Source organism: Pinus tabuliformis, chromosome X, assembly GCF_031772625.1.
Source record: "Pinus tabuliformis cultivar Carrire ecotype Pingquan chromosome X, CPIR1, whole genome shotgun sequence".
NCBI lineage: Eukaryota > Viridiplantae > Streptophyta > Pinopsida > Pinales > Pinaceae > Pinus > Pinus tabuliformis.
In genome coordinates, this window is record NC_142308.1 from 100179701 (window position 1) to 100206828 (window position 27128).

The 27128-nt window shown below is 39.8% G+C and overlaps 1 protein-coding gene and 1 pseudogene across 1 annotated transcript in view; both read right to left on the reverse strand.

Annotated features, from left to right (window-relative positions):
• The window catches only part of LOC149138597 (transcription factor MYB114-like), a 94537-nt gene extending 74851 nt beyond the window's left edge, over window positions 1–19686 (reverse strand). Inside the window, exons 1-2 of the mRNA XM_089450410.1 lie at window positions 19554–19686; window positions 19036–19165 (exon numbers count right to left, since the gene is read on the reverse strand). Coding sequence (XP_089306536.1) covers window positions 19036–19165; window positions 19554–19686 — 263 coding nt within the window. The remainder of the gene's footprint in view (window positions 1–19035; window positions 19166–19553) is intronic.
• LOC149138599 (uncharacterized protein At1g03900 pseudogene) lies at window positions 5641–6306 on the reverse strand (annotated as a pseudogene).
• Window positions 19687–27128: the final 7442 nt, after the last annotated feature.

Below are 27128 nucleotides of genomic sequence, written 5' to 3' on the forward strand. Positions count from 1 at the left end.
AAAGTCCAAAAGCACGTAAGATTCACAGTTTTGGCTGAACACTATTTTTCTATGTGGCGACACCAGGTTGTATCACGTGCTCGTGAAAAATATTGCCCTCCACCCAAAAGCGGTGTGATATGGCCTAAAACTGCCTCCCTGCGTAAACAAAAACTGCCCACTCTTCATTTATCAAATCTTGCACCAAAAAGTAACCCTTGTTGGTTAAAAGGCTGAAAAATCCCCCTTTTCTCTTTTCACTCATTTTCGCTGAAAACATTTGTTAACCAACTCTGACACCTTGAACCTCTACACAACCATTTTAACCACTTTTTGCAACCAGAAGATGCTGCAGACACCAAATTGAAGCAGAAAATAGATAATTGAAGCCTCAAAAACCTCTGCTGCTACCACAGAACCCTGTCTACATACCAAATCATCAATTTCCATGTATTCTTGAAACAACCAGAATGACCTTGTAATTTAAGCTATGCATAGTAATTATTAAAGAGTTAATTAATTAAATTAATTAAAGAACCTTGCTAGAATGAAGAAAACCTTATTGTGAATCCAAAAGGCCTTTTCTATAGACTATAATTACCCTCCCCACTATTCTAGACCTCCTGACCTTACTCCTAAAGCCAGAGAAAAAGTAATTCAGTTGAATAAACCAAATTATGGCTTCCCAATGCACTCTCGATGTAAGATCCCTGCAAACCCCTCACCTAGATATTAACCACCTCCCATTCGCCAACAAATAATTTCCAATTAAAGACATGGTTTCCCCTAGCCACCTATTGAAACTCCCCTATGAAATTCACCTATGGGAACCAGATTTGCTCAAATACTTGTTCCCGTAGGTACATCTATTCCCAGAAATCATCCACTTTTTCTAAGCTTGCTATGTCCCCGGTCAAAGAGCCATAGTCTCCCCCGACTAACAGGTCTTATTCACTGTTACTAAAAAGTCAATAAATAAAATGTTACAGATCCAGCGAGGCCCAAAAGAGACCCCACTTTCCATTGAAGCCTTACTTGAACTCTACATAAAGCTAAACCTTCCCAAGAAAGCCCAAATATTTCAAACTTTCATCATAGAAGAGTCTAATACTCATACAGATAGTCCTTCATATGCTGCCACCATATTTTCTGAGAGAGCCAGACAAATTATAACCATGCTCTCTTGTATTCTAGGGTGCACCATTGATAAGCATGTGGATCAGGTTATACTTGCTTTCCTTTCTATTTTTTTCCCAGCCAATCCTCCAGCTACAATTTACAACTTTGCTCAGTTCTTGGCATACATAATCCATGAACAATTTATCAGATTGCCAAATGAGAGAGTATTCAAATACTCATCAATATTGTTTCACATGTTCCTATATTTTCAGTCAGACAAATTTCCAATTAGCATCCAAAAGTTAGACACTAAGGGCCATCCAAGATCTGTGATCTTTTCGATACCATTGATCCAAAGATAATCCACTATTTTTACTTGTAAAGAGTTCATTGATTCATTTGTTCATCTAGTTGTAAACATGCTAACCAGTAGCTATCAACCCAAGATCAATGATTAGATTAAGAGAGTTTTACAGTTGGCTAAAAATAGTAGAGTGGGATGCCGATATCTATACCAAGACCACAGAGAAATCAGGATATATGGATGTCAACTCACTCCCTACAAGCTGCCCAAATACCTCCCCATGAGGATATTTGCATTAGAGTATTTCATGTAGATCATAAACTCTAATGAGGTTAATTTTTTGTCATCTAGGAAGAAAACTCAGTTTAAGATCAAAAACCAATTTGGCCCTTTTATTTGTAATAATAGGGAAACTGGACAAGAGGCAGAGAAAATCTTACAACAAATGAACTTCAAAAGCAGTTTCATGTGGCAGTATGACCCTAATGGAGTCATAAAAAAGCTAAGGCTCAAATTCGAGTTAAGTCCTTTCATACATGAGCCAAGGCCAGACATTGAAATATATGCCAACTATCCAGAATGGTTGGATAATAGTTTAATAGATGTGGAGAATACTTTAATAGATGTGGAAAATCAGATTGATACTAGTTCCTTTCTGTAGGTTCCAACCCTACAGGAACAGATGGGTATTACTCCTATTCTACAGACTCCAGCCAATGAGGACAGAAATGTGAAAAGAACCAGGGAAGAAGGTTCTATCTCTGGGATGGACACTACAGATGATAGGTTTGAAATTAGTTACAGGAAGAGACCCAAGCTTAATCTTGTAACTAAGAAAGAAGACACCATTGAGATAGTTGAAATGAGTGATACTAACACAATGGTTGGAAAGAGTAAAGGTCCAACAACTTTAGAGGAAACTCATCAGCCCTCCACCTCAAACACTCAAATCATTGAAAAACAGCTTAGCATTAAAGTCTCTTCATCCAGTAAACCAGTGGATAAAGAGAAAGATATAAAAGAGAAGTACAAGGAAATCAAGTTGAGGAATGAGGCATTAAAAGCTTAAACATATGCCCAGTACTTCAAGCAAACACCTGCCAATCACAATAGATTAATGTCAGCCTTTGACATTAAGACTAGTAAGATGCAAATGACCTTTATGCAACCTACAATCCAGCAGCCTAGATCATCAGCAGACTACAGAAAGACAGAGTTTGAAGTTTTGGCTAGGGATGTTCACCCTATTAACCAAATTGAATTCCATAAGTAGGCAGGTGAAATGATTTACTCCATAATGACTAATAAAGCAATGACTGTGCACAAACTTCAAATCTCACTAGATAACATCATAACACAACTTAAGTTAGAAAAGGCATCCTCGTGGCCAAGGGTAACATAATTAAGTCACTAGAAGACTTGGTGATTGAGATTGGATATAATCCAAGTGACATCAAGGCATTATAAAAACTAATAAAGAAGAAAAATGAGGATATTGTTGCTTTGAACAAACAATTGGGTTGACTCCTAAACATCCACAAACCAGGGAGGTCCTAGGGAGCCAAACCCAGCAGGAGGCAATTATGGGTCTCATTCTTCAGCTAAATGCTCAAATGAAAGAAATGGAGAATGAATTGGATAGTTTGATACAGCTAAAATAGGCCAGCCTTGTGACAGCCACTTCCACTGCTATTCCTATAGTTACTAGAATAGTTCCTTCAACTTTGGCAGCTTCATTGTCCCCCACAACCCCACTAGCTACAACACTTCCAAACGCAACAACAACTACATTAGCAATAGGTTCAACAACAACACCAACTCATCCAAGTGATGAAGCTGGTAAACTGGTCAAATCCATGGAGGACATGTCCATTCAGACCAATGAAACAAATAAACTCAAAGAACAGATAACAAGTCTGGAGGATGAGAAGAAACTGGCTCAGATTATGCATAAAAATGAAGTAAAGAAGTCAAACAAGTTAACTAAGAGAATAAAAAACTTGGAAAAGGAATTAAAATTGAAGGAGCCACTTTCCCAAGCAAAAGAATAGCTATGGGCCAATATCATTGACTCTGTCAATGATATTTGGTCATCTATACAAGTTATCTCTTAAAAAAATGATTTAGTCAAAGAGGCTACAGAAGAAAATCAAAGTGTGAAGGCTGAACTTGGAGATATGCCAGATTAAGCCCCAAGAATAATCCAATTCATTAACTCAAAGAATAAATATGAATTGTAGTAGCTGGACATAGCTGATAGGACTGGCACTATACTAGAGGTGAAGAAAGTACTCACCAAGAGGAACTTAATGATGCAGCTTGAGGAAAAATGCCAAACCATGGAACTGGCTATAGGCAGGTTCATGGTTAAATTTGATGCTTTGAGGTAGAAAGGTCTGCCAAATCCCTTGGTAATAAATGATAGATTAATGGCACATGAACAGTATAACAAGAAAATCAGAGAAGTGGTAAGAGATCAAGCCAATAATTCCTCTATGAAATGGATGCCTACAGGAAAAGTTTTGTACCATACTTTTGAGAACCTATTTTACCTCCAACATGAGGTAAAACACCTTTTTGTAAACAAGCCCACCTTTGTGAAATACACAGAAGAAGATGAAGTCTACAGAACAATGGCAAATATTAAATTACTAGATACAGAGACTTGGGAAAAAATAAATGATCTATTGTAAAGATGCAAGGTAAATAGTAGATACAAAGCAGTGAAAGAAAAGCAACAGATTAGCTAGGTTAAAGAGTATCAGATGAAAGATTATCAGTCAAAGGGAAAAGTAAAAGGAATAGTGAGTGTGGAAGAAAAACTGCAAAGGAGAAAAGGCAGGGAAAAATGTGACAGCAAAGCCTAATAAATAGAGTCAGCTTGTAGCAGTTACATATCTTTCTCTATCCTAGAATGACCCAAAATAGTTTTGGATATTCTGTAATAAGTTTTTGTATAAATAATTCATAATTCAAAGTATAGAGGGTGGATTGCTTGATATTTCTATAGTTGTATTGATCTTAAACCTAAGGGTTCATTGTAGGTTCATTGTACCATTTTTTCAAGTCAGCAGACTGGACTGAGTAATAAAGACATTGCATTACAGGATTCATGTGTTGGGCCACTTCAGTGAAGTATTTTCTGTTTGTCAAATTGTTATCTTCTTAATTTTTTCACATACTTGCATGTTATCTAGATTCAGTGAAGTAACTGGAATACTATTACATAATTTGTTTAAGTATACACTGTCTTGAACAGTTAATCATTTTAATATTTTCCTTTTATATCCTGAGTAGGGAATCCTTCATTGCTCCCTAGTTTTGATTGACCTCTACCATTTCCCTCATAATCGAGTTTGAGGAAACCTTAATTGCTCCTTGACCCCAATTAAAAACCACTTCACCATCTAGCCCAAAAGATCTGAATTTACTCAGCTACGTTGCCCTGTAAACACTATCTTTAGAACTTGATTCAGTCCTATTTTCTTGACACTTGACCCCATAGCCCAATGGTAAAGGAAATCCCTCTATCCATCTAAGTCAGTAATTCCACCACCAAATCAAAATCAGAACCCCATCAAAGGTTCAATAACTAGCCTATAATCCATTAACTAAACAAAGTTAAATCATAAAGAGAGAACCCTCTCTGAGCATTGGCAAGGCTAGATCCTAATCTCAAAAGTAGGTTTGTGGTTACCTCTAATATTTCTTTGACACAAGATAAAAAATATAGGGAAATTTTAGAGTGATAACACTAGGCTCAATGCTTCTAATTTCGAAACATTTATAAATAGCACATTTTACCGTCACAAAAGATTATTAAAGAGACTAGAACCCAACTGCGAAAGTGTTATGGCTCATTCATCACCAAGCTAACCAACCCCCATTTCAAACTGATGGCCTCCATAGCACTATGCATAAGGTAGAACAAACACACATTCCCAAGGTTCGAAAAGGGCCATGGCCATATCCCCATTGGCAGCAGGCCTAGAATTCACCCCGTCATCCAACACAACTTGGATCTCCTCCATAAGAATTGAGTTAAAATACATCTAGCAAGATGTTCAACTCGCTAACACCCCATGATGATCCGGGAATCAAACGCTCTTCCTCTATCAAGCTCGATGTTTAATGCCTCAAACTCATGCCTTCACAACAAATCTTCATGGCGCACCATTGGCCCAATCCATTCTGCGTCAACTCCACTAGAAACTGATCACTACAGAAGATTCGAGGGGTTACATAAAGTGAAGAAAACTGCAACAGATTCTTAAGAATGTTGCCCAGCCAGAAGAAGAAGCAGTCTTTGTTGAACCAGAAGAAGTGCTTAAAGGCAGGTTCATCTCAAGCTGAGAAATATCTAATAAGGGATCAACATTATGCCTTGAAGTGTCCCTTGAAAACTTTGATCCAGTGTTTTGAATTGGGCTAGAAATCATCGCAGAGCCAATTTTGGCTATCACTGTATCATTAGCTGGGGGAGATACAGGGGACCTGATTCTCCCACTCCCCGGGGGAGGGGCAAGAGATGCTTTTTATCTACACATGCTTGAGACACTCCCTGCTAAGCCTACAGCTGAAAGCATGCCTGTACCTGCATATGCTTTATTCTTGACATTTATACAGATAGTCTCGTTCTTAGGAGCATGAATTTCAAATTTTCCATCCTTATTGTCTTCGCCCTTCTCCTTCTCCTGCTCCCTCCTGATATACTTCTCATGATCAGAAAGGGAAACATTGAAGTCAAAGGCTTCGTTCCTCTCCGTAAATTCGAGGCCGATGAAGGCATGTTTTCCTCTGCCATCACCAATCGTAAGCGCAGGTCGAGTCTCAACTTTTGTAAATATGGCACCAACATCTAGTATTGCCTTGAGATATCCATTTATCCAATCATATCCAGCCATTTTTCTTTAAATTAAACCACTCTTCACATGATACAGGCAATAAAATTACCAAAGAAAGGAAGCTCGGTTACTGAAATCGTCCGGAAATTAGAACACTATATGTTCACAGTGACAGGATGTTAACAAACCCTGGTGTTTAAAGCCTACTAAAAGGATGAAGTAAAATGAAATAAGACATATATTAAAATCACAAAATTCTCATGGAAGAGTAGCTCAGACCTACATGATCCGCCAATTCAACTGCAGCAGTGGGGTTTCAGGTATCGAATCCGTGAAAAAATATACCTCTCTCCACGCCACACCATGCCTTTTGGATTTATCAGCAAGCCCTCATCAATGTGACAAACATCGATCTCCAATCTTTCATTTATCACTTCCTCTTTACAATTCTAATTTTCATTGCAATCACAACATGTGAGGATATATCAGCAAACCTTATTACTTTGAACGCAGGTCTTTTATGGACAAATGATCGATTCTCACAACAGATATCCATTGGACAAACAAAATATTAAAACAATACAAATATATTATCTTATTTCCTCAGCCCAGGATGGGCCAAGCCCAGGAGGGGCCAGGCCCTTAGGGCTCTGATACCATGATAAGAAATGAATAGCGCAAACTATCTTCACCTTCATTAATCAAATATCATATTACATATATACAGGGCTATTGTGTCAAGATAGGAAAACTATCTTGGACATACAATCTGTTGGTTGAGAGAATATCTCAACCACGCACAAATCTAGGAACATAGTTAGGAACAAACTCCTCTAGTTAGAAAGACACAACTGAGACAAGTAGGAATTACATATTCCAACACGTAGAAGGCCATAAATTGATTTTGTAATAGGCTTAATAAATAAAAACCTCTAGTGCTTAATAAGAAATAACAATTCCAATGTAATAAACCTAATATTTTGACCCTCACAACATCATGTTCACATATAATATAACCCTAAACTCCATTCTAAATAAGTAAATGCCGATATTAATATCAAACGAACTACATGGAATCCACGAGCTATAATTTTATTAAGCTTTGAGCCCAACATTACAAAATTTGACCAGGGATATGTCTAAACTGAAGGGTCAACAATACCATGGATTTTTAACTATAAACATGGCTTACAATAAATGCAATGACAGCGGCTTGGTGAAAACATAGTGGGAGATAGCACTGCAGGTGCATCCTTCGCCAAGAGTATTGCAAGGATTGTGCATGGGCAGTCCTTCCTTCGATCTCTATGATACAGGTCTGCAATCTGGAGTTGTTGGCCTTCCCCTGTTCTAAGGGAGCCAACCCAATAGAGTGACGCGAGAAGCAGGGGCCTGTGATTTGATTTGCGTCAGTCTTGCAATGAGTGTGCATCAACAGGGAGGTTGATATGCATGTTGTGAGGAGTTTGTTGATTGACCAACAGGTGCTTGACCTTGTTTCTATTTATATCTCCCTTCTAGTTCTTGGGGAATACTATGAATGCTCCTTAAATCCTCACTCTGGAGATAGGCTCATACGAATAGCAATCCTTCCACACCACAATGTATTCAAATAGAATGCAAATGTCTTTCTTTTTAGTCAACTTGATCAAATATTTTGGCTACAAACTATTAAGGGATCTGCAGATAAAATTTCAAGCCCATACTCTGAATTCCGCATAAAAAATAGCCACGAAACCCCTTCCAAATTCAAAATTAAAATAAAAACTTGGCCAACTTGGGTAATCAGAGGGACTACCAAATTTGGATTGTCGACTAGGCTAAGACCGAATCCCACCAAAGATAGGTTTGGGATCTCACCTGAAAATCCTCACTCGCAAAATCGTTTGAGCTTTCAACTATCGATAGAGAGATAACCAAATTCCATGCCTTCCTCTTAATCCTCTTCCTTTAATAGCTAGGTTACTCATAAGAAATTGTGGGAAATTACCTGGTGCAAAAAACAAAATCATCGGCTAATGCCACTTATTTATTGATTTATTGCTACTATTATTATTAATATTATTTGGTCCAATCAGTCAATCGGTTGGGGATATTGTAGATTTCTTGTACTCGAATTCCACGCATGTAAAAAAAACCTACAATTCAATGTTATAAAAGAAAGCAATGAAAACCCAATGATAAATTGTCAAACATAGGTCTACGAATTGACCTTGTCACTATACTTCACGTTAAATTGAACACATGCTATATAGGATACAATTGTAGAAGATGAATAGGGAGGATTTTAAAAAATGGAAGCTTGAAAAAAAACATTTTACTCGTGAGATGGCTAGGGCTATAATAATCATTTGATGGCAGACAATAACTTAATTGTCTAACACCAAAATCAACGGCATAGGAAGGTACAAAGTGGCATGGGAGGGGAGTTCTTCCTAGAGGAATGCCTTACGATGTAAATAAGTCCACAAATTTATATTATAATTAGTTAATATATATATCTATATCTATATATATATATATATATATATATATATATATAAGTTTTTAATTAAATATAATGACTAGGGGTGGGAGGATGGGGAGGCGTGCTATATGGCCTTGAGGAATTTAAAGTTTCATGGTATTCATGGGGCTTATGATTCATAAGAAACAACGAAGTTGAAGCTTATTTCCTTTACCATGGGATTGATTTGGCTAACTACAACTATTTTTGCTAACCCTCTTGTAAAAGTCAACATGAATTTTAATTCATTTAAAAATTGTGGAATTGTAAACAGAGTGGCTAGGCTACGAGGAGTGGACACAGATTCATAGGTATAAGCTGAAGTAACTAAAAACAATAGACTCAAGGTGCTTCTTTTAATATGTCACGAGTTCTGAGGCCACTACTAGAACAAAATCTCTTCTAGTTTCCTTGTAGGGTTGGGATTATATATTTCAGAAATATAATGTAGGTTATTTACTAATTTAAGAGAAGGACATGGCGAAGAGACGGAGAGAGGCGAACTAGGGTTTCTGCAACCCGTCCTAGGGTTTCTGCAGCCCCTGCTACGGCAGGATCGACTGACATAGCTCAGTACTGACGGAAACAGGGTGGATCAGAGGTTTTCGTGGTCCTGCCATAAGCGCGAAGGAACATGCAGCCCCCTCAGGGGGAGGGCGATGCGCCTCCCCCAAAAAAGGATAGCCAAAAGCAGCAGACCGAAGACATTGACAAAGAAGACAGACAGAATGAGGACAATACGAACAACAACAGGCAATAGGTCAATGAACAAGATCAGAAAGACAAAAATAAAGCAAGTTCCTCCACATGCAGACCGGTGGCCACTCACAGGCCAAAAGTGGAATTTCCCAGTCACCGAATCAATGCCAGAATACAATTTATGAGGGATCATGCGCTGATTGGCAAGTTTATTGGAATATGGCCAACTGAGAGAGCGTTAAGGAGCTGGATAAATACCAAATGGAACCCAAAGGGACACATCACTTTGCATCTAGGTCCAAAGGGATTTTTTACTGCCGTTTTTAACTGCTTGGAAGATCGCAATAGGATTCTGGATGGGGGTCCTTATTTTTTCAATTCTGCAGGTCTATATCTCAAAGGGTGGGTTGAACGATTCAATCCAGACAAGGAAGACCTCAGTTATGCTCCCGTCTGGATAAGGCTGTACTCGCTTCCTTGGGAATATTGGGAAGAAAATTCCCTCCAGGAGATTGGAAATGCTCAAGGCAAATTTGTCAAGGTTGTCGAGGAAACAAAATTATGCAGATACACGTCTTATGCTCGAATCTGTGTTTATATGGACCTCAAGCAAGCCCTGCCAGACACGATAAGTCTCTTCCATGAAGATGTTGAATGGATTCAGCTAATAGACTATGAGCACGTACCGTTTAGATGCAGGAAATGCCATGACCTAGGACACCTCTACAGAGATTGTCCTCTGAACAGGAAACCCCCTCCTCAAATGAGCTCAGACAACCAGGCGTCTGACGGTTTTACCAAAGTGGTAAACCGCAGAAGAGGGAACAAGAAATCGACAGCCAATCCCAAGACCAATCAAGTTAATATGTCAAAACCCTCAACGAGTAACAGCTTTGCGGCTCTGGCCAGTAATGATATGCAAGATTCTGATAATGGACCTCAAAATGACAAAGAAACCAGCAAAGAGCAGCCGGAGGGAACTACACAGCAACCAGGGGAAATCTTATTCAATAAATCAACCCTTCAATCCCAAACCAAAACTCAGGCCTGGCATTTTCAAGGAATGGAAGTTGATAATCCTGAACCCAGTACCAAGATGCTGAAGGAAAGAGAGGAAGACTCTCAAGAACCCCAGATCATGGAGGAAGACCCTGAGAATATTGACATTGGTGAACTGGATATTCTAGGACTCGAGCAAGCATGCAAGACAGGGAACTTTGACAAAATACCAGACCGGCAAGTGGACAACCTGGTGGAGGTCCTCAATCGAGCACAAAAGAAATACTCTCTAGGAGTCCAGATAGGAAGTCAATGGGATGGAAAGTTCATCACCAAAGACAACAAGAAGCGAGGAAGAAAAACAACCCTCGAAAGAACCATCAAGATAGGCGAAGTGCTAGTTGAGTCAGGTAGGTACGCCAAGCTGACCAAGTACTTCAATGTCAATCCCAACCCTTCTCAATGAAGCTGATATCATGGAACATTAGGGGGTTCAACAGCCCTAGGAAAGGCAGACTATTAAAAAATATGCTTATGCAGGAAAAACCAAATATACTCTTTTTGCAAGAAACAAAATGTAATTCGACAGTTTTGGAAAAAATAGCAGCGAAAGCCTGGCCAGGAGGGCTAGTAACAGTTGTTGATGCTCAAGGGGCATCAGGAGGATTGGCAATTCTCTAGGATGCACGAGTAATTCAACTCGACAATATACATGCAAACAAGAACTTCATCCAGGCAATATTTCATATAATTGGCACCAACACCCATGGCCATATAACTAATGTATATTTCCCTCAGGAAACCATACACAAAGCTGAAATTTTGGATACCTTGTCGGAGCTTAACTCAAATAGGCTATATCTGCTTTGGATATCTGGAGGTGATTTTAACATGATAGCAAGAATGGAGGAAAAGCAGGGGGGGAGAAGCAGAAGGAATAGAGATGGGAATCTACTAAAAGACTTTATTCAAAACAACTGGCTGGTAGATCTCGCTTCAAATAATGGCATGTTCACTTGGAACAATAAAAGAGAGGGATTGCAACAAATAGCTTCACGTCTCGATAGATTTCTAATATCAGACAATGCAACTCACCTGGGTGGGGAATTCACTGCTTCCATCCTTCCAATATCATGTTCAGACCACTGGCCTATAGCTCTCCAATGGAACTGTCCAGGAAACAGTATTAGGCGTCCCTTCCGGTTTGAGGCCTTCTGGTTAACTCATCCGGATTTCTATGAATTTTTTAGATCAACTTGGCTCAAGTTCAATCCCACTAGTGGTACCAAGATGTCTATATTCCAGCAGAAACTAAAGCACCTCAAAGGAGAAATCAAACACTGGAATCATACCACTTTTGGCAATATTTTCAAAGCACAGGCAGCACTCAATCAAGAAATGAAGAATGTCCAGCAAAGGATCATTATAGAAGGACGCTCCGAGGAACTCGTAAAGCAGGAACAAGCTATCGAATCCCAAATTCTAGATAGAGCACAACAGGAGGAAACCCTTTGGAGGCAGAAATCGAGGATCAGATGGCTTAAGGATGGGGAAAAGAATACAAATTTTTTTCATAAAACCACAGTGCAGCGCATAATGAATAATTACATTTCCCACATCAAAATGAGCAGGGAGACAGAATTGAGATGCATGAAGGCATTGAAGATGAGTTTCTCAGATACTTTAAGAAAGCTCATCAAGAACCCAGCATAGATAGAATGCCTGCTATAAACAAAGTTCTAAGGAACATTCCAAAACTAATTACAGAGGAGCATAATCTTCTCCTCCTTAAGCCCACAAGTCTGCAGGAAGTCAAAAGCGTTGTACATCAGTTGAAAGCAGGGAAAGCGCCGGGTCCGGATGGATTCACCTCCAACTTTTTTCATAACTTTTGGGATCTTATCAAAGTGGAGGTCTGGCAAGTTGTTGAGGAATCTCATACTTTACGATGGATGTACCCAGGGCTGAATGCCACCTTCATCGCTTTAATACCCAAGGTAGAGGAATCCAATACTCCAGACAAGTACAGACTGATTGCTTTATGCAACATAATCTACAAGATTGTCTCAAAAGTGATAGCTACCAGACTGAAACCGCTGCTCCCTCTCATTATCTCGCCCGAGCAATCTGGTTATGTAGAAGGTCGGCAGATAACGGATGGTATTATTTTAACTCATGAAATAATCCACTCTTTGAAGCAAACAAAAAAACCAGGTATGTTGCTTAAAATAGATTTGTCTAAAGCTTTTGATAGTATCAGCTGGGTTTACATTCAAAAAATTCTTACTACCTTTGGCTTTGCCCCTTCCTGGGTTGGATGGATTACCAATCTTTTGTCTTCCTCATTCTTTTTTGTGCTTCTTAATGGTATCCCATCGGCTACGTTTCATCCTTCCAGGGGTATCAGGCAGGGAGATCCCCTTTCACCTTTTCTTTTTGTTATTATGGCAGAAGGACTAGGTAGGAGTCTAAAATCCACTCTGCTTTCCCAGCGTCTCAAAGGCCTATCTTTCAGCAATTCTCCTACCTATTCCCACCAGCAATTCGTGGACGATAACATGCTTTTTGGTCATCCCTCGGTCCAAGAAGCTCGCCTTCTCAAAGCCCTCCTAACGAACTTCTCTGAAGCTTCCGGAGCCCTTATCAATCGTGTCAAATCTCAAATCTTTTTCTTTAACACCCCAGCTCCCACTCAAAGAGCCATAGCCCGTATTCTTGGTTTTACCATTGCTTCCCTTCCCTCCAAATACCTAGGAGCTCCCTTAATAGCCTCGGCCCTCAAGCACTCCTCTTGGAAAGACCTGTTAGAAAAGCTAGAGGCAAGGCTTTTCCTCTGGACTCATAGAGCTCTTAACATGGCCAGCAGACTTGTTCTCATTAAAGTTGTTCTCCATTCCATGCCCTTGTATCTTTTCTCTATTCTTGCAGCTCCTAAATGGGTTCTCAAGGAGATAAAGAATCTCCAGTGCAACTTCTTACGGGGCAGTTCAGGCCCTAATCGAAAGTGGGCTCTGGTCAAATGGGACAATGTGTGTCTTCCGAAGAAGGTTGGGGGTATTGGACTAAGAGATACAGGGCACAGTAATAAGGCAATGGGAGCTCAAATATGGTGGAGGTGGCTTGCAAATCCTAACACCCCCTGGGCCTCCCTTTGGACAGCAAAATATGCGACCAATAGCCCTATTGAAGAAAGAATCCAAATGTCAGAAGTAAGCACATGGTTTGTAATTTGGAATTTGGTCATTCAACATAGGGATCTAATACAACAGCATAGTTTCTAGGAAGTTAAGAGTGGTAACACAACAAGATTCTGGGAAGACTCCTGGCAGCAGCTCCCAAAGATAAAGGACACTCTCTCTAACCTTCCCTTACCAGAGCAAGGTATAAATCAATTAGCAAAGGTTAATCAGTTCTGGGACCCTTCTTCCACACAGGGATACAAAAAATGGATTGACGCCAAACAAATTATGATGCATGGCTCTAAGCAAACTCAGCTCTCTCTCTCCTTAGAACTACAAAAATGGCAAATCCTCATCTCAGAAGGATCAGAAATTCTCAGATGGGGATATGAAGAGAAAGGAACTTTCACCACAAGGGAAGCATATAAGATAATCATCAAAGAAAGGATAATCAAAGACACTTTATGGGATAAAATCTGGCATTCCTCAAATTGGCCGAAGGTGTCTACTTTTTTATGGCTCCTATGTCACAATAAAATTCTCACATGGGATAATCTCAGAAAAAGAAGCTTCTCTGGCCCATCTATATGTCTCAACTGTAAGCAAGAAGAGGAATCAGCTATACATCTAATGCAAACCTGTCAAATAGGATGAAAGCTGTGGGAAAAGGTTACCTTCCGATGCCAAAAAGAGGGCAGAGTGCAAGGGGATATCAGAGCTACTATTCGCAATTGGAGTTAAGAGCCATATCAAAGCAAACTCCTCAACACTCTATGGCAGCTTATTCCTGGTCTACTGATGTGGAACATCTAGAAGGATCAGAACTGAAGAGTTTTTAGGGATCAATCTATGTCTATAGAGCATATATGGACCAAATTACATCAGAACATTAAAGAGTCATTATCTATTAAAGCCTGGTCCCAAGAAGATTTTCCTTCACTGCCACAGGAACAATCAGTCTGGGACAATTGGAAGATACATTTAAATCAACAGCCTACTCTTAGAGACAATCCTACTAAGAATAAACAAAGGCCAACAAAATGGACTCCGCCGCCTAGCAACATGTTCCAACTCAACTTCGACGGAGCTTCAAAGGGTAATCCGGGAAAAGCAGGTTATGGGGGAGTCTTCAGGGATCATTATGGCACTCCTCAACTCATCTTTCTTGGCTAAAAAGGTTGGGACTCCAACAACTCAGTGGAATTGGAAGGACTATGGCGAGGTCTCACCCTGGCTCAGGACAAAAGTTTTTTTCCACTTACGATATAAGTGGACTCGCAAATCATCATAAACATGGTCACAAAACTAATGCAGGGCTCCCCCATACATAAGGTCAGTAACAGTTGGAGAATGGCTCAAAGGCTCGAGCTAATAGATAGATGGCTTTCTCAACATCAAGCAATTTCCTTCAAACACACTAAGCGGGAAGGAAATAAGCTTGCTGATTTTCATGCTAATATAGGAGTGGAAATTGGGGTAGATCTCTTTGTAGGCTCAATCTCCAGCATAGCCTCTGAGGATCAACTCTATGAGTTCCAGAATATTATGAAGGATGATATCCTTCAGGAGGATGACACACACCCGGATGCGGGTGTTAATGCGATGCATTTATGAAGGCTCTCTCATTGCAGGCAGCTGTCCCTGCACCTGGCTTGCGGACGAAGACTGCAGATCTCAATGGCATGCAAATTTAATTGGATGCAGGATGGAATGATGGTCGCACAGATCGTCTTTAATGTGCGCCTGGTTCGAGAGTCTATGCTTAAGGTTTTATTCATGGCCTGGTGCTTGGTTCATGCCATTGCTCTTGGTTCTTTTCACCTCCACCCGATTTTCTTCCCGCACCCCTGTCTCGCTCAGGTAGTCTGGAAGCATGCCTGGGTTTTCTGTATTGCCTAGTTCCTCTGTGCTCAGTCCCTCCCCCGTCAGCTCTGCCATTTTCCCTTTCTTGGTTGTTCAGACAATTCGAGGATGCCTCGCCATCGAGGAGTCTCTCGCCGAGGAGGCAATACTGGTAATAGAGGCAGAGCCTCTCACTCTGCTCCTCAGAACGTAATCCCCATTGCTTCGGCCTCCCCGTCCTCTCTGCCCTCTGGCCATGCTGGGCCTCTCCCGCACAATTCCTTTCAAACAACCCGCTTCACCTTCCATAGCAGACTCAACAGGCTAGTATTGTCTACCAGTATCACTGTTATTCTTGCTGAGGAGGAGGACAATCCCAGCAGCTCAGCCCACACCACCACCTCTCAATCTCAGGATGACAGTGTCCTTCAGGGGGAGATGGCTGGGGTCGTGTTTAATGAAGACAACATGCAGGAAGATAGCACTGTTCCTGAGGCGCCTCCGCATCCGGCAGATTCGACTCAGCGCGAGGTCCTTGCTTGTGGACCGGTTCATCATGCAGGCAACATCCTAAACCTGGTAATTCCTCCAGAATGTGGTAACGAAGGGAATGAAGACACTGGATTCGTCACTTGGATTGCCTCATCCAGCCAAGTGGACAACGATGCGCCCGAATCTCCGCAACATGCCGAATGATGCTGGTTCATTGCCGACGGGTGGCACTCTTGCCTTGCTTTGTTTGACTTTATGCTATGTGTCTATGTTTTAGGTCTCTGGTTATGGGTCTGGTCTCAGTTCTCGTTTGGTATCGGTGCGAGCCAACCTGTTCTTGATCTGCAGCAACAACTCTTGGTTTGGCGAGTTTTGTTTTGCCTCTTTTTGTCCATGGCAGGTATGACAGAATGTTTATCAGTAAAGCCATTATAGGCGATAGTAATGCTATGTTAGACTCAGAACATAATTATTTTTTTATGCGTCAGGGTCTAACAAATCATGTTTTGAAGTCTTTTAATCCTGAAAGGGTAGATAGTAGGATATGTAAGTCTTAGAATCTCTGGCTGAGGGCTGGCCTCTGCCCCCTCTGAGGTTTCGACCTCCATGTACATATTTTTCTCTTTTTTAATAGAACTAGTATTTACGCAGAAAAAAAAAATATGCCACAAGTTCTCAAACTCAGTCTAATGGTTTTCACAACATGTACAGAGGTGGAATATGGATTCCTTGAGTGAAGGAAAAACCCCATACTATGTCTATCATCATGGAGAATGTTGGTGTGGTTAAGATGTAATACGCAAATGAGGATTTGGAAGAAAAAGATGTTGATGGGAATAAAGAAAGGGGGAAGTCAACTAAACTAGGAATATAGACATGGAATGTGTGCTTTCTATGAAGAGTATGCTAGGATATGCATATGAGAGTTGTGAGAGCATCCTAGAAGTAGAATGCAAGGGAGAATCACAGGTGGAAGGGTGAATTTACTCATAAGGATCATGGTGGGATAGAAATACATGATTTGTGAAGTCAACTCATAAAAGGAAGTTATCGTGGGGGCAGTGATAAACATTCATGCATATGAGTGAATCAGCTCATTTGTAGATGTGTACTTTGTAAAGGCACTCAAATGTCAGCTAGGTCTTAGTACATTTCTGGACCTGTGTAATATGAGAGGTCATGCCAATTGGGAAAATGTTGAGGGGTTAGATGAGGTTCAAGGCAGATTTTTTAACACATTCAAAGGATATGGGAAGGGCCCCAATGCTCTAAAGTAATTTGTGAGAGTTGAATATGTTAGCTCATGGAAGTATTGAGAGATCTGAGAAAGATGGCTTGGCATAAGTCTAGAAAATCCCAAATGGTGTTCCATGTGCAGATATATCTATGAGATGTCAAAATCTAGGGGTCCTGCAAATTTGTTAGAATGCAAAATGCATGTACACCTCAATATCCTCTAAATCTGGATATCAAAGGAAATTTATGAATTGTGCTAAAGGGGTCAAGCCCAGTGCATCCTATGACCTAGGCTAAAGTGGTAAATGCCATGAATTTAAGGTAAGACTATCTGGATTCCATGGGTGGATTACAGGGGAAGTGGATCAAATGGTGTGGCAAGACTAATGAAATGACACACTGTGAGTGTGACACATGACATGAAGGAATGGCCTTTTCTAATGGCGAGGTGACCAATTTTTGGATGACACATAGCACTATCAAAGGATGCCTCATTTAACCATTGGCCACGCAGGTGCCACATGGCCCTACCTCGTTTGTTAGACTTTCAAGGGGCACACCTCTTAACCTATAGGTCACATTGAGACAAAAATTATATCAGCAAAAAACTCTTGATGAGTTGGAAAGAAGAAATTTTGTAACCTTACTTTTATATTGAGACTATGGACGTTGGGTTAGTTAAAAACAACTTCCATCAACCTGGAAAATTCCATGTGGGTAGTAGGGAGTAATACATGGCCAAAGAAAAAAAGTAACTTCTCTCATTGTTTCGGGAGACTCTCTCATTCTTATTTAGTATTCGGTGAAGGGACCCTCTTCAATGGACAAAAAATTATAAAGTCTTATGAAAAGAATTAAGAAAGTAGCTAAAGGATTCTCTTAAATAGTATATTTCCATGTTCCTTGTAATCTCAATCATAATGAATGGTGCAAATTAAAATTGGGACATTTTAAAATCAATGATGCCTTCCATTTCTTAGAGACAAATAGATTGACATTACATATTGCATTATCAATCAATTATAATATGAGATGTAATTTTTTCTAGTGAATTAGTTTAGTAAGTTATATACCTACAAAACTCGATTTTTATTATTGAGTAAAAAAATATATAAAATAGCTCACAGAACTTTTTTAAATATTTAACTATTTACTACCTAATAGATTTGCTTTCATCCACCAATATATATATAATGAAAATTGTATTAAAATTAATTTTAAACCAATAAAAATCATTTTAAACCATTAAAAATATATATATTATATTTCCAATCATGTTTAAAATCAATCTTATTTTTAACATATTTGACAAATTTTACACTCACTAACTTACTATATATATAATTTTCAAACATTAATATTTTCATCAAATTTTTAATTTCTCGTGAAAGTCTATGTATTTTAAATAAATTTATTAAATATACCCATACATAAAAATTTTGATAAATCCTAAAATAAATATATCATAAACATCCTTGAAATAAAAGCCTTCTAGAACTTCAAGAAAATAAGCATACTAAACACATAGCTCATATCTCTCAAAGAAATTTAAATATAAATAGGAAAAAATTGCATATATTAGCTCTTATATTACAAATTTTCGTACGAGCTCATCAATCCTATAACTCTTGTGAGGTAAAGAATAATTATTAAATTGATCTGGATAAGCTGTGATGACTTTATCGTAGTTTGAAACCATTTATTACTTGCATCAAAAATAAAATTGAAACCCTAATTTAAATGAAGCTATGGCTCTCTCATCAAAATTCAAAATTCAATGGTGGCTCTCATATATCAGAATCTCGCTGAAAATATATTCAAGGATTTTGCACTTACCGATTTCCAAGTAGACGATGCATGCTGATTATAAGCTCCTCTTCTTCGGGCGAAATTTTTCCACGCTTGATGCCTGGACGAAGATAATTCACCCAGCGCAATCTGCAGCTCTTCCCAGAGCGCTCCAAACCTGCAATTAACTTGCTGCCTTTAATTAAAGTCACCTTATCCCGGGTACATATGTATTCAACCGCCCACTTTGTATAACAACCAATCATGTATGTGTGACTACTGTAGATTCACTTTTCACCTGAAATATATAGTCATAGAACACTCTGACGATTAAGTTATTTGGGGAACTCTCACCTTTTCTGAATGTGTAGAACACGTCGCTTCTCTAATCACTATAGTTCATTGAATTTAACATTGGCTGTATTCAACGTGAATATTATGTATGGCACGACAAACCTGGATTGTTAAAGTCTCTTCTAATGAAATAATTCTCATGCTCCCACAACAATTCATTTAGAAGCCCAAAATCACGAAGTAGAAAATCAATTGGACAAGGATTTCATCACCTGCTCGCTTCGGGAGAGATGGCCATTGACCTTCACCATGGGCGTTAATATAGTCCATTAAAGCAGAATCCTCCTCGATTGTCCAGGCCTTGCGGCGAAGGTATTTTCTACTCGAGTCGGAAGCCCGTCCCATATCAGCTCAGGTTCCTATACAAATGTCCACGACTGAGCCCAATTATTTTCTGTTGCAGCCTCCTATAAAAAAATCCATGTATTCTTATAGATTATTGCATATATAGCTGGTTTACGTGTTGTTTGGTGAGGACATTTGTGTTTTGACAAAGATATTGCTATTCCCTGGTCAGACGGCACCGTGGGATTCCGCGAATCTGGGTTCGAAAGTGACTTCCTCCGCCCTGCCTCCTATAAAAAAATCCATGTATTCTTATAGATTATTGCATATATAGTTGGTTTACGTGTTGTTTGGTGAGGACATTTGTGTTTTGACAAAGATATTGCTATTCCCTGGTCAGACGGCACCGTGGGATTCCACGAATCTGGGTTCGAAAGTGACTTCCTCCGCCCTTCTTTCTCATTGTAACCAAGAAGGAAAGCAAGTCCTGATTAGGTGAGCTATCAGATTCTCGATATTAAACCCAACATGAATCGAACACGCAACCTTCATATCTCATCTCACACGCTCTACCATTGCACCACGCTCTTTGTCAATATCAAAAGTAATTGTTGTCACGCTCTTTCTCAATATCAAAAGTAATTGTTGTGGTATAGAGGATAGTTACCGAGTTCGAATTCGATTCCAATATAGAAAAAATTTGGTAGTGAGCATCACCCTTCTTTCTCTCAAATGAGTGCTAAGTGGACTATTCAAAAATCATGAGAAATTAGTCAATTATGACTATTTCTCATGGAAATGGTCATACATGAATGACTTACTTAACGCACTTGAATCCCGAAAAATGATATCTAATATAATGCACTGCAAAACTCCCAATACTTAATTCAAAAGAGTGCTGCGAAACTCCCAATACTTAATTCAAAAGAGTGAAGGGAACTCTACTTGAATGGTTCATGATGCACAATACTTGCCAAGGTTTTGGAAATAGTGTAGTAAGTTAAGTGGGTTTGATTGTGGGGAAACTCCACAGTTAAGCGCGCGCTTGAGCTAGAGGCGATTTGGGATGGCTGACCTACCGGGAAGTCCTAGTTACACGGTGCAAGCCCTGGAAGTGATGATTGATGCTATGTGATTTATTTCACTAGTTTCAATCCTGCTTCTTCATCCGTGTGAGCATCACTCGATGCAATGAGTGTTAAGTGAACTATTCAAAAATCATAGAGTGTTAAGAGGACTATTAAAAAATGCACGCAGGATAATGATTACGACTACATCTCATAGAAATGGTCATACATGAACTACTACTCTCATGGAAATGGCCATACATGAATAACCACTAGATGCAGTGAGTGCTAAGTGAACTATTCAAAAATCAATGAGTGCTAAGTGGACTATTAGAAAATGCACATAGGATGCAATGATTACGACTACCTCTCATAGAAATGGTCATACATGAACTACTACCTCTCATGGAAATGGTCATACATGAATGACTTACTTAACACAGTTGAATCCAAAAAAAATGATATCTACTATACCTCTTATTCCAATATTTTAAATCATTTAAATGTTCGATTATAACAATGAAAACAACAAAACTTTCAAAATTGTTTCAATTATAAATATTGCAAATAAAATTATATATTGGACCAATTAGCTTAGTTTTATATTGTAAATAGCAAGTAAAATAGTAAGTTTTAAGAATTTTGTATTGATTCATTCACCCATGTGCACCATAAATTATGATACTTAATATAGAGTGAATTTCCAAGAAATTATATATTACAATGAATCAAATAAATTCCACATTATTAAATATTTTATGTTCATAATAAAATGGTATATTAAGTGTGTGCAAACATTCTTTAAAAATATACACTTATATTATCAATTGCTAATTTTTATTTTTCAAACCATGCAGGGCTCCATGAGTGGGTAGATGCCGTACTCACAACAATCTCACCAACACTTTAAACCAGCTAAATCAAGATTTTACTTTTGGTGCATCAATTATTTCTTTATGGTTGCATCAACCATTCTCGTCATGCAGGTTTCTCTACCCAGCACTACGCAACACACCCCTGGAGCAACACGCAAGTAGCACAACTCTCTGACTCTAGGTTCCGTTGACTCTAGTTTTCGTTTTCGACCTTCACACCGATCAAAAGCAATCACAACCATCTCTCACCACACACATCAGCAATGTCAGACAATGCTTCTGGTCAGCCTACATACCGACATGAAGCTCATTACCTTCATGCAGGAAACACAGAGTCTCCACAGCTTCTCACTTAACAAAACACAGAACCTTCCTTCCAAGCTGGGCTCCTCTTCTGTTGGGTCTCCACACCACTCCATCAGCCCAATCACCATGTTTCACATGCGTCCACTAGTACCATGGGTTGCCCACTGATCCACAACACAATAGATCCAACACAACTCTATTATGAAAAGGAGATTTTGGGGGTTAATAAAAATTCATTTCTCTAAAAAAATCGATCCTGAGGCCTATGGGTTATCGCCACAAGCCTTATCGGAAGCGTTCACAAGGCTTTAAGCCTTTAAACCATAGACTACACAATAATCAGAGCCACCACACTATCAACCTTTATTAACATCGAGAGCTTTCAAACATGAGTTTGAGCCTTAAAACCTCGGCCAGCACATATATCGGAGATACACGGGATAACAAAGAAACTCCACTTTGAAACATTTCTTCAGATTTCAAAATTATATACGCGGACACATATTTGTCATCGGTTGCATTTCTTATTGCTTTCCCACAAAATTGTTCCGATTCCGATACCCGATTGACCCATTAGTTTATCGGCAATATTTCCATCAGCGTATCGGCCATTGCTCCTCCATCGTCGTTAGTCCTTTGACCTCTCCGACATGCGATTAGCGAGTTGATCGCAACTATCGATCCCAGATCTGATCTGACAGTTGTTGTTCAATCACAATCCACTATCACATCATAGTTTCGCTCCATTCCCATATTGTTTCAATGATTCTTCACCAATGTGATATATCGGTGATCGCCCATCAGCACTCCTTGAGGTCTAAGGTTCGGCCCTTTGGAAACGATTTCTTCCGATGTGGTAACTCTGTTCTCACAGACTTGATCCTATCCATTGATCACAAAGATTCAACAAATCCTATGCATCAACACTTCATCTCTTCATCCGCTTGATGGACTTCTATGTTAAACGATTTCCTCTGCTAAACTCTGGTTTCCACACACAACGCCCATATAACATTGATTCAATAATCATTTCATTGCCATCGATCCTTACAGTGATCGATGGTCAATCAATGAACCAAAAACACAGAATAACTTAACAGATACGCAAAATTCACACAACACATGTATTATCATTATATTTATATATAGACTTCTATTACAACCTAAGGCATTTTAGCCTTAGGAGCAAATCACTCCTTCGACTACATTTTCAATACACTTTTTTTTACACAATTTTCAATTTGTCACTCTCCTCCTGAACACGAAGGTTCATAACACATATATATAAATAAGAAGTGTTGGATCGGATCATGGAAGGATCCGATCAATCCTCCAACAAAAGCCTTAAAGCTCTCATACGGATACATGCATATGAACACATGGTAGATTACATTTAGATCAAGTCTTTGAGAGACTTAACAATTCCATCTTTAAATCTATTTTAAAACAAAAAAATCCCCGTTTTGCTCCCTGGTCTACGTGCTCCTCTTCACTCTGGTTTGGATTCCTCCCTTTGACTAAGGGTTTCGGATGCTCCTGCGTCACTCTATCTCTGTTAATAGCAACAAATCAACCTCTATGGATTCACGCAGTTGATCAATCCTCCAAGCCACAAGTTCACGCAACAACTCCCATAAATGATGCCACATTACTGGTCAATGGCCAATTGAGGTTCAACTGGCACAAACAATGCATGAAAAGGCACAAAAATCGCTTCTGCTACGTTACAGGTTTAGGCAGATCCACAAGTTAGCACATCACTGGTAAATTTGCCTGCACTCACCACACTCCTTGCAACGCTAACACAAATCGCTCTGATCAATGAGCCTTAACAACCACGCTTCTATCCTTAGTCACGTAGCATCAACAAAGGATGGAAAACAAGCAAAGGAAAAAATAAACAAAACAATCATCAAACTTTTTATTCCCTTCACCCTATGATGGGCTAAGCTTCTTCAGCCAAGGACGGGCCAAGCTCACAAGGGGTGAGGGCCCTTAGGGCTTTGATCACAATCTACATTATCACCATCAGTGGCCTTTGAACTAGGTAAATGGTTGTCATGATCGTCGGGCTCTTCTTTGACACAACACTACCACGCTTCTCCTAGTCTCACCATGATCGATCCTAAAACAATTTCAAGATTTCCCCAAGATTCAAGAATCGCATAGCGAGGATTTCTAAGTCCCACATTGTAGATCGATGCCAAACTTAATCCACATGCCCAAGTTGTTCGATGGTCAAAAGCAAGTTAAATAGATGATAGATAAGTATTACCACAAACACATTACACAATACAAATTTGATTTCCCTCAGCCTAGGACAAGCCAAGCTTCCTTAGCCCAGGACAGGCCAAGCTTCCTCATCCCAGGACGAGTCGAGCTTCCTCATCCCAGGACGGGCCAAGCTCAGAAGGGACCGAACCCTTAGGGCTCTGATACCATGCTAAATTTCCATGAGGAGATCTATTTTTCATATTCAAATATGAAAAATAGATTTCCTCATGGAAATTTAACATGGTATCAAAGCCCTGAGGTCCTGGCCCCTTGTGAGCTTGGCTCGTCCTCAGTTGAGGGAAATAAAATTAGTATTGAGTAATGTGTTTGTGGTAATACTTGTCTATCATCTATTGAACTTACTTTTGACCACCGAACAACTTGGGCGTGTGGATTAAGTTTGGCATGGAGCTACAATGGAGGACTTGGAAATCCTAGCTGTATGATTCTTGAATCTCGGGGAAATCCTAAAACTGTTCCAGGATCGATCATGGCGAGACCTGGAGAAGCATGGTAGTGTTGCATAAAAGAAGAGCCCGATGATTGTGACAACAATTTTACCTGGTTCAAAGGCCTTTGATGGTGACAACATAGATTGTGATAGTTGTGAGAATAGATATCATGACAGATCGACAATGAGGCTTTGATTGATCTCACATCCTGACATTGTTGTGCCTGTGTGGTGAGAGTTGGTTTGTGTTGTTTTGCAAAGGTGTTTGGAGAAGAACTGCTGGATGGTTGAAATAAAATGGGCAGTGCAACCAATTCAAACGTCGATATTATGAAAAACAAGCAGTGGAGGATGCATCGGGGGTTGTTGGTATAGCTGCAAGGACTATGTGAGATACCTTGTGTATTAAAGTTGTTCGCGTAGCCTGGAAAAGCATGACCTGTTGTAGCGGAGGAGCAATGGCCGAGTGGTGGCATAGAGGAGGCTGTTAAGTGAGAGCTTACATGTGCTATGTGCTGGTGAGGTCGTCACGGTAGTGGTTGTGGATCTGTTGTTGCTGAGTGATCTAACTTCCGTGAGTGATCATCTTGGAGCCAGTCGTGAAGTGTAGCGGAAGAGTGGTGATCCAATGTGGATTGACAACGTGTAGCAGTGAGGTTGTATCCGCTCATGGACCAGCTTGGAGTGGCACGATGTTTATCAGAGCAAGCATGGCAAGGTTGTAGTGTCAACATTCAATCTATTGGTGGGTATGTGGATGATCATAGGGTCATCAAGCAATGGTGAGTCTGCCCATCGTGAAGGAGCAACAGATCTGTGAGTCTGCATGGAGACTTGTGAGCGTTGAGATCCCAATGCAGTGGAAGCTTGGTGGCAGTGCGTTCGCATGGTAGGCCGAGTCTGGTGGTCGCACAAAATCTGGGGAGGCACGACTCTAAAGAGGCAAGGCATTGAGCAGAGGAGAGTGGTAGATCTAGGTCAATCAGTGGCCGTATGAACATTGATTGCCACAGGAGTCAAGGCATCCTCTTATGTATTTTTTAGCTGTTTGGTGGATATGTGCAGTGGTTAGTGAGGCACAGTGGTAGTAGTTTGTTTTTTGCCAGTGTTGAAGGTTTGTATGGTGAGGAGAGTCGATTTTGAAGCTCACTGCCCCCACGTTGAAGTGTTTTATCTCTGCCAAATCACTACCAAACTGGGACGAGGCAGAGGATATGGAGGAATTGAACGGGGAAGAGGCAAGACAGTCCTCTAGCTGAGGTTGGGTGCTCGATTCTATTCAGTGATTTCTTGTCTTATTGTAAACTATTATGGTAAATAGCTAGAGATCATTGTTCTCTACTTCATACCAGTGCATACTTTGTTCGTGATATGAAATTGGGCCAACTGAGGCGATCAATTCCTAGAAGGCAAATGGCATTTCAGCCTGGAGAATTTCAGCAATACCTGGTACGGTAATAACATTCTTTAGAGTTGCCGTAACATAAAATAAGCTTGTGCTTCTGCACAAAAGTTGCCTGTCTATTGTCAATCCATGCCAAATTTTTTATTGTTCTGGTTGAGTAATTTAAATGAGGAGATGAGAACGTGAGAAACCATGGCTTCCTTCATATTGCAAGATCATCTCTGGTTGCAGATTTCTGAAATAAGAATGGGGGCATTGGTGGGTGGAAACCATACAGTTACAAGATTGTTCGGTGCAAAACCATTGATGCCAACGATTATCTAGATTTTGCAAGTTAGAAAGCATTCTTGTGTGTATTAATATGTCATGTCATGGTATGGTATTTCATTGTTGTGTGTATTAATGTCATGGTATTTCGGGTTGTCATTGAAGTGATAATTGTTTGACCAACTATTGTCACAATTATGAGTGTGTGTTGGAACTAGTCATTCCAACAATACACAAATTTGCAGGAATTATTGATTACCAGATATGATGAAGACATGATATTGAAAATTCCAGCATCAGAGATTGTAGAAGACATGACAGTGAAAATGGCAGCATCAAAGATTGGAGGATGATGGAAAATCAAGTTTGTGTGAATTAGTGTGAGTTTGTGGAACACACTCATGGTGTAGTATGAGTCACATATTGTAATTCGAACGAATCTACATGTCATATAATCTTTTGTAATGGTTAGGTTGTGGTCTTCAAATGTTTTATGTATTTGCTGTAAGATCGAGAGAGGCATCCATACCCTTTGTTATGTGTTCCCTATGTAAGAGAGTTTTAACACCCTCGAAGAGTGTGTCATGCCCGATGGATACACTTGGGTGGGCCATATTGGTTTTAAACTCCATGAGATGAAATTTTATAGCTAGGGGGAGTTCATCGAGAGGTTGGATGAACCATGTATGTGAAGGACTTCCTAGTAGACTGGCAATTGTAGCGGTTGGGAATCCATGCATTCTGGTAGATGGTTGTTCCTTTATGTGGACATCGGCAATTGCATGAACAAGGTACATGGTGTAATTACAAGAATTGACCAGATGTAGGTCTTGCAGATTAATATTGAGACAAGTAGT